The sequence below is a fragment of the Drosophila yakuba genome, chromosome 2L (assembly GCF_016746365.2).
Source record: "Drosophila yakuba strain Tai18E2 chromosome 2L, Prin_Dyak_Tai18E2_2.1, whole genome shotgun sequence".
NCBI classification, from domain to species: domain Eukaryota; kingdom Metazoa; phylum Arthropoda; class Insecta; order Diptera; family Drosophilidae; genus Drosophila; species Drosophila yakuba.
The window spans coordinates 19134416-19142086 of record NC_052527.2 but is presented as its reverse complement, the minus strand read 5'-3'; the positions used below and the strand labels follow the sequence as shown (position 1 = coordinate 19142086).

The window sequence follows — 7671 nt, the reverse complement described above, 5'->3', positions numbered from 1 at the left end:
TATGGTTTAATTTTTATTAATATTTGTTGAAAACTTCAGAGTAATCAAAAAATTATGGCATAATTGGTAAGAAGAAATTTAAATGAATACATTTACTGAACGCATTGCCAGAATTGCATATACATATTCTATAGTATTTAAAATGAATTAGGCCAAGACACTTCTTCCCTTTAAAACACAGTTCTTGAGTACTGAAATACACATCCATACAATATATTTAAACGATTATCCAGTTAAACTCTATTCATGCCTGTCGAATGTGTGTATGACCAATTTTGTATATATAGATTACATTTTAATATGCTTAATCACTATTGCGAAACATTACACTTAAAATGTTCAATTGTTTTTGCTTAGTCTTGCCACAATACAAGGGATGAATCGCTGAAAACATGGAGAATTAGAACGCGGATGTTTACCAATTAACTATGGGTTCGGTTCTCTATTAACTTGCTAAGGAAATGATTGAACAGTTTTTGTTTCAGGCTAGTCCCTTTACTATCAATTCTAGATTATATTTTGGTGTGTGAGTGTTGTGTTTCGGGTGGTGAAAGCGAAAAAACAAAGAGTGAAAATTTTTTCAAGGGTCGTGTCGCAGCACAGTTTGCAAATTTAATTATACATCATAATATTACACACGGTATGCTTATAGAGGCTATATAAAATGTATGTTAAAAGTTATTAAAAAATCACGCTAAATCAAAGGCCGCAAAACGCATCTCACCTTTAGCATAATCGAACAATTAAATAAACGGCGTTTAAAAAGGCGCACTGAAGCCAAGGATGCATGAAAAAAAAGAGAACGGAAGTAACAACAAAATTTAACCTACTGCAAAATGTAAATAATCTAAATTTAGTCCAGGGTCTCAAAGAAGTCCTGCGGATCAACGAACATCGATGGGCTGCTGTTTCCGCTCAAGATTTCCGCTGCCTCCTCCTGGCGAGCCGCCTCCGCTTCCGCTTCTTCCGCCTCCTCCTCCGCTGCTGCTGCCGCAGTCGCTGCCGCCGATGAAGATGAGCTGACCCCGCTCCTTCGACGACCCCGACGCACTGGCCCCGTGCCCGCGCTACCGCCCACCGATGCTACAGCTGCCGACCGGAGCGTACTGCCCGTCATTACGGGATCGTAGGTCCGGGCCGAAGGGGCATCGGTATTGCTGGAAAGGGAGGATTTGCGGCGTCGTTTGTTCCGTCGCCTTCGGCGTCGTTTGCTGGTCTGAACTGCCACGGCAGCCGTTGATGTAGAGGGCCCAGATCCGGTTCCGGCGCTGCCCAACGGTTCCGTAAGCACACTGGTTCGCGGCAGGGTCAGCGTGGTCTCGAACATCTTCAGCAGCGTCGGCGAACTGGGTCAATTTTGCGGGAACACATCGTCGATAGTTACGAAAGCGTCCTCGCCCAGCGAGTGCTGTCCGATCACCTTGATAAGCTCCGATGCGTGAGCCACCAGATATTCCAGCGGTGGACGACGCTCGAAATTCAGGGATTCTGCATAATCGGGAATTAGTAACTTCGTTTCGCGAAGGAAAGACAGGTTTAGAAAGGACGTACCCAATATGGCCGAGTTGAGCGTGGTGGAAACACTCTCACGTCTCGAAGGACACAACAGCCAGCCCAGCGGACTGGACCAAGGATTTGAGTACGCAATCAGACTAAATGCATCCTGTAAAAATTATAGATTGGTTATCGCTCAATTAGGGATAACTCAGATAAAAGAACATTCAAAGATCCTAACAATAAATAACAATTTCCTAAAAATTTTATATTGAAGTAATTTTCCAAATACAAATTTTGTTATTTGAGGCACACCTCAACCTGTAAAATACCAGATTTGGTAGGATATCAATATTAATAGTTTACCTCCAACATTTGACGCTCTTCTTCAGTCATAAGGTTTTCCTTCTCCAGCTGCTGACCCATGCTGGACAGTTCCTTGCCGAACTCAAGGATCTTCTCGATCACACGACCACAGTTACGCGAAGAGGGGGAAACATCTACATCTACAAGTGCTGGGGATTACGGATCTTCCCGGAAACGCCACCAATAAATACCTACCCATTTCCTCGTCGATGGCATCTAAAGAGTTGCGCACAGCTCTGGCATTGCCATTGGAGCTGGAGTCCCCGCCGTTGGAGTGACTCTGGCAGGGCTCCATTTCTACGTCCATGCTGTTGCTGTCGTGCTCCACACACTTGTTGGAGTTGTCGTCAACCAACATGCTAAAATAATATGTTATGGTTAACAATCCGAATATTTATCACATACTCCTTAATTTGGCTTACTTTTTTATTTCTGGCCTATCGCCGCCTTGTGGCTTTATCACAGCTGGAATCGCAGTGTTGTTCTGTTGTTGAGTCTGATTGATGTTGCCGTTGCCATTTCCATTGCCGCTCTTGCTGTGCTTGAACGTCTTTGTGGACTGTATCACAGACGTCTGGTTTGTGGGCATGGTCTGTGTGGTGGCGGTGACTTTGTTGTTCACGTTCTGTAAGACAATCCATCGGTTCTATTTATTTTCCACATGTAGTGTTTAAAAACCCACCTCAATGTCTGCTCCATTGATCATTTCAATAAACTGGCGGCACTTCAATGCAAACCAGAGGTTTTTATTATTTTCCAGAAGTCCGGGGAAAGAGCGAATTGTGTGCTCAATGGCCTGGCTCATTTTGCCTGTCAGTATAAGCTTAATGATCCCTGAATGAGTGGATTTAAAGTTAGTAATTGCGTTGTCTTTTCTAATGGCTAATATACGAACTTTGACGTGTCTTGATCGATGCCAAGTCCTCGTTGAAAGTCTGATTTGTATAGCCATTGAAGGCCTCGGCGGTCTTGCTGAACGCATTATGCACCAGATAGGTGGAAACCAGGCTATGCAATTTGGAAGAAATTGTGTTAGTTGGCACTTAGTCTTGTCCATTTATCATATTTTACGGAAACGCACCGATTCATCAGGTTTTCTGGGGTCTCCAGTAGATGTGGATATCTGTCGATTTTGCGCAGCACATTGGAGCGCATCTCCTTCATCATGTCGACGATCTTGTCGAACTTAAATGGTTCCTGACCAAAGTTGGCATCCACTTCCTCTCCAGGTGTCTGTAGGCCCACAGTGGGATAAAGCTTAGTCTGGGAAATTAAATATGAATAAAGATAGAAAACGATACATTATGTAAATTCCATTAAATAATCACCGGTAAATCCCTAAACGCGATGCCCAGATCCACTCCGTTCTTTGTGTAAAAGCACGTGTTGTTCACAAAGTTGACGCAGCATCCAATCACATCGCCGGTGGTGAAAGTGGGGCCGTAGGTTTGGCCATTTCCCGAGGAGCTAAACGAGTTGCCATCGTCGCCGTGGTACCCGTACGACTGTTTGTCCCAACCTACTTGAGGGGAGTGTGGTTATTAGGAATCATGGGGACATCTCGCCTAGCAGCACAACGCAACACAAACCTGGCAGGCGGTTCATACGGAACTGCTGGGCAGTTAGGCCAATGCCCATGTAGCCGTTGCGTCCTTTAGAGATTATCCGCACCTCGAAGTAGTACAGTCCACAGGAGGACGGGATCGGATAGGCAGTGCGCACTGAGGCGGCATCACTGTGCTGCTTGCCCACACCTAAAAAGTCATGAGGTTTTAGTATTTGCCAGACCATTTTTTTATATGCTACAGCATTGCAGTAAGATATTATTTTTATATCTATTTGGGATGGATTTTCTACTCTCGAATTTAGTACTTTATTTTATTTATGTAGTTATTATAATATAACAAAATTGAGTAGATTTTCTGGACAAAAAATGTTTTTTGGCCTACTAAATTATTTACAACACACAATAAATAAGGGGTTTTATACTGTATGTCGAAATAATAATATCGAATGATTTGGAGTCATTAGGATACAATTTTTACCTATTAAAATCCTAATAACCCTACATCTTTGCACCATCTACACAATAAATCCATACATTTTACACGCATTTTACATGTTTTATATTGCACTGGTAAGCCAGCTGTTGCTGTTAGCGGCTTAACAGCCACGCGAATGAGCGTGGGAGAAGTGAGTAACGAAAAACAAAAACCACCAGCGCACAGCTGAGAGAACCTGTCTGTGCATGTGTGAGTGTGCCAGAGTGAGATTGTGCGAAAGAGCGTGAAAACTGCAGATGCACTAAAACTCTTCTTTTTTCTAGTGATTTGAGTTACATCCTTCAAGATAAATATAAAATTTGGGATGGCGTTTCAAATAAATCGGCAGTTTTCAATGGTTACAGAAAATATCAGTAACTATTTGCAATTATTATATATGCAAGTAAAAAGGTAATAATAAACATATATCTTAATTTATTTGATCAATCAAAGAAATTGAATAAAGGGGTTAAATATTGTATACTGCCTTAAAAGGTTCAGATTAAAAACATTTAGGAAATGTTCATATGGACACGGTTAAATCTATCTAATAAAAACGAGCTCCGCAAACTCTACAGTTAAACGAGCTACAGCGTAACGAATTTGTTCCATATTCCATTCAGATACCTTTTTCAAATATTATGGTAATATTGTAAATATATAATATATATGGTAATATTGTAAAGTGAAACCGATTGATAAGATAAGACTGGTATGAATTTGAATAACTGCAGAGAAGTTCAAACCTTGCATTCTACTCACCCTTGTAGGTGACTCTCAGGTTGTTCTGCGACAATCCGATGGATAAGCACTTGTCATGGGGACTCCAGCACCTGGGCAGCGGAGTCTCGCTCTCGTTGACATTGGGATAGAGCAGCCTTAGGGGATCCACGCCCTGGTGCTGTGGCGAATTGGAGCTGGCGGCGGGGGTGGAGTGATGACGACGACCGCCGACCCGGGGTGATGATGTCTGGGTGCTGCTGCGGGGGGCGTGGCTGGGGAACATGTCGTTGCTGAAGTGACTGCCGTTGTTACTGTAGAAGTGGCGAGTACGTCGCGAAAGGCTGCCGTTGTTAGTGTTATTATTGTTATTGTGGTTACTAATATTGTTGTTGTTATTGTTGCTGCTCCGTGGGGCGCGTGGGGCTGAGGAGTAGCGCGGCAAAACGGCCACGGAGTGCAGCCGCTGGGCACCGGAAACGGAAGCACCTTCGCCGGCTCTGTCGACCCGGTCCTCTACCACCTCCTCCTCTTCATCCACCTCCTCGTCGTCGTCTTCGTAGTCGTCGATGCGCTCCACGGCGTTGGCGTCTATGGTTTCGGCTATGGCGTTAGCGTCTATAATCAGTGGCGGCTCCTGCTCGTTAAGATCCTGCGATCCGGAGTCCTGATCGTCCAGATCTTCGAGAAGCAGCGGTGGCGGTGGCTCGGATTCTGGTTCGAGTTCGGGATCTCGAACTTGTGGTTCATGCGGGCGTTCCGGGTTAGTATCTTCTTGTCCTGATGGCTCTCGGTTTTCCAGCGATGCTTGTAGCGGATGCTCTTCCTGATTCTGCAACTCTCGGTGCCGGATAAAACCCTCTATGTGATGCAGCTCCTGGTTTAGCTCCGCTTGTTGATCCTGCTGCACTGCCGGATATCCTTGATCCTGCTGATGCTGCAATGTGTGCAGCTCTTGGTCCTGCGAGGGCGGACTCTCTTGCTGATCCTGATCCAATGGTGGCGTCTCTTGCTGCTGCTCCCGCTCTTCCCGCTGCAGTGCCGTCGATGAGGTCGTGGGTGGCGGTGCAGTCTGGTGGAAAGTAGGAGTGGGTGAGTGATCATGTGGTGAGTTCTCGCGAGCCTCCGTTTCAGATGCATTCAATGGGGGACTCGAGTGATCGGGATGGGGTTGGTCGTGAGATGGCGCGGGGGCGGGGGGCGAAGGTGTGGGCGAATGAGAGTGTGACCGAGACGAAGAGGGGGCTATTTCGGCACCCATGGCGCCCGATTGAGAGAGCTGGTGAGAGCTGCTGCTGGCGCTGCTGTTGTTGCTATTGCTGTTGCTCTCCGAAGAGAGTGGCGGGGCCTCTTCGACGTTCTCCATGTTATGGTTTGGTTGTCGTTGTTTTTATCTTGTTGTGGTTGCAAAAGGAGGCTGAGAGAGAGACGTTCAGCGAGGAATTAGAGAGTGAGCCAGCAACGACCAAGGGAGAGACAGCCGATGAAGTGCATATGCAGATGCCGTGTGTGTATACGTGAGAAGTGGCGAAGGGGTAGGAAAGCGAGGACACTAGCAAACACAAACAACATCTAAAATGCAATGTCCTTTGTCCGTTACACCGTTCACCTCATTCGCACTCTCTCACTCACTCGTGCACTCTCTTTTGTTAACTGACCCCAAATATAAACAACAACAGCAACAGCAGATTACAGTTGCGACGCGCAGCTGCAGCACAAAAAATACAACAGCAACAACTACAGCTACAAAATTGCATGCACGAAAATGCAAAAAATCAATAGCCAAACGAAATTAGCCAATGCTTTTTGCACTTTTAAATATTGCTAGCAAGTTAGTTTTGATTATTCTACATTTGTAAGTTTCTTTTTACGTCGTACTTTTCTGAAGTTTTCTTTGTTTTCCCTTCTAACCAACGAGTCACGGTGCACACACACACAAGCAACAGCACTCACACTGGCAGCACTCTCTCCCTCTCGCACACACGCATATATGCATGCAGCACGCACACACACTCGCAGCCCCCACACGCACAGAGAAGAAAATTATCATTTCTTTTTTAACAGGGGCAAATGATCTTTGCTGTAGTTTTAATAAGCTGATGAATTCAATTTGGCTGTCATTCGATGCTGTTGAACGGTTCTACGGTTGATATTTGCTTATATTTACCTTCGAGCGATTGCTATGAGTGGTTAAATCTACAAAGTTTTGACTTTATGCTATAGAGCTGGAACAAAAGGCGATGTTTATTCGACGCTATCGATTGATTAACATCAGAGTGTGCTTGGCAGCTATCGATAATTCTTATCGATTAAGTCCCTCTTGGCGCTGAAATGCAAAATCTGATAAGCAATACCACACTTACCAAAAAGCCATTAAAAGTAAAAATTATTATTATTTTTATTATTATTAAGTATGCAGTTTTTGAATATTACTTAGTCCGTTGAAATCTTTCCAACACTTTTTGCGGTTATTTTTGAATTATTGTTAGAGCTGCGATTGTTTGTTTTATAGTTTATTTTATACCTTTTAAATATTTGTTTTAAATAAAAAAAATCTTATGCCGAGCAGTAGAAAAGGTACTAATAGAATGGTAATATTCATATTAACCAAATTCAAAGAATACTTTACCGCAGACCTACAAGTCATTAGAACCGTAAGAGGACCCACCCCACTGATCTTCCTAACCGTTTTAGTTCTTAAGCGTTTATAGATTTAAATAAAAAGATGTATATAGATTTATATAAAAGCAATGACATTAGAATAAAAAGATGTACAACGGCTATACATCGCAGTCAGCACAAAAAATCGTAAGGCGTTACGCATCATGTCATACACCTCTAAAAATATCTACTTGAAAAACAACTAATTACCTAGCAAAACTGTAAGAAACAAGTACGCAATTAATAATTTTCAGTCCATTAATCCATTTCAGTCCATTTTTTAATCCATTAAAAAAAATTGCAAAAAACTTGCGACACCCTATTGAAAGTCGGTGCTGGTAAGTGCGCCAGTTTAAAAAAAAGATTATCCCAGTTATAGTTAGAAAAC

General features: G+C 43.5%; 2 protein-coding genes across 5 annotated transcripts; both read right to left on the bottom strand.

Moving 5' to 3' along the window:
• Positions 1-189: 189 nt before the first annotated feature.
• LOC120320789 lies at positions 190-1327 on the bottom strand. The gene has a single exon (XM_039371359.2). The coding sequence runs from the start codon at positions 1325-1327 to the stop codon at positions 854-856; it is 474 nt and encodes a 157-aa protein (XP_039227293.1). The 3' UTR covers positions 190-853.
• Positions 1190-6890, bottom strand: LOC6528914 (ran-binding proteins 9/10 homolog). Of its 4 annotated transcripts, none has more exons than XM_039371352.2 (12): positions 6790-6890; positions 4665-6039; positions 3450-3614; positions 3189-3382; positions 2942-3123; positions 2756-2868; positions 2543-2694; positions 2283-2485; positions 2056-2219; positions 1861-1994; positions 1552-1663; positions 1190-1488 (listed from the first exon to the last, which is right to left on the bottom strand). In XM_039371352.2, the coding sequence occupies exons 2-12, from the start codon at positions 5986-5988 to the stop codon at positions 1352-1354; spliced, it is 2880 nt and encodes a 959-aa protein (XP_039227286.1). In that variant the 5' UTR covers positions 5989-6039; positions 6790-6890; the 3' UTR covers positions 1190-1351. The 4 variants fall into 4 exon arrangements, with proteins under 4 accessions (XP_039227286.1, XP_039227285.1, XP_002089946.3 ...); XM_039371351.2 differs by having other exon boundaries at positions 1861-2000; positions 6790-6889; XM_002089910.4 differs by having other exon boundaries at positions 1861-2000; positions 3189-3379; positions 6790-6889.
• Between the last annotated feature and the right edge of the window lie 781 nt (positions 6891-7671).

What these genes read in the sequence shown, in the direction of transcription:
- LOC120320789 (XM_039371359.2), bottom strand. Translation starts at nt 1,327, where the DNA reads ATGTTCGAGACCACGCTGACCCTGCCGCGAACCAGTGTGCTTACGGAA.
- LOC6528914 (XM_039371351.2), bottom strand. Translation starts at nt 5,988, where the DNA reads ATGGAGAACGTCGAAGAGGCCCCGCCACTCTCTTCGGAGAGCAACAGC. An exon ending in CCGTATGAACCGCCTGCCAG is followed by an intron (nt 3,383 to 3,449) that starts GTTTGTGTTGCG and finishes ACTCCCCTCAAG; the next exon opens with TAGGTTGGGACAAACAGTCG. An exon ending in ATCGATCAAGACACGTCAAA is followed by an intron (nt 2,695 to 2,755) that starts GTTCGTATATTA and finishes CCACTCATTCAG; the next exon opens with GGATCATTAAGCTTATACTG.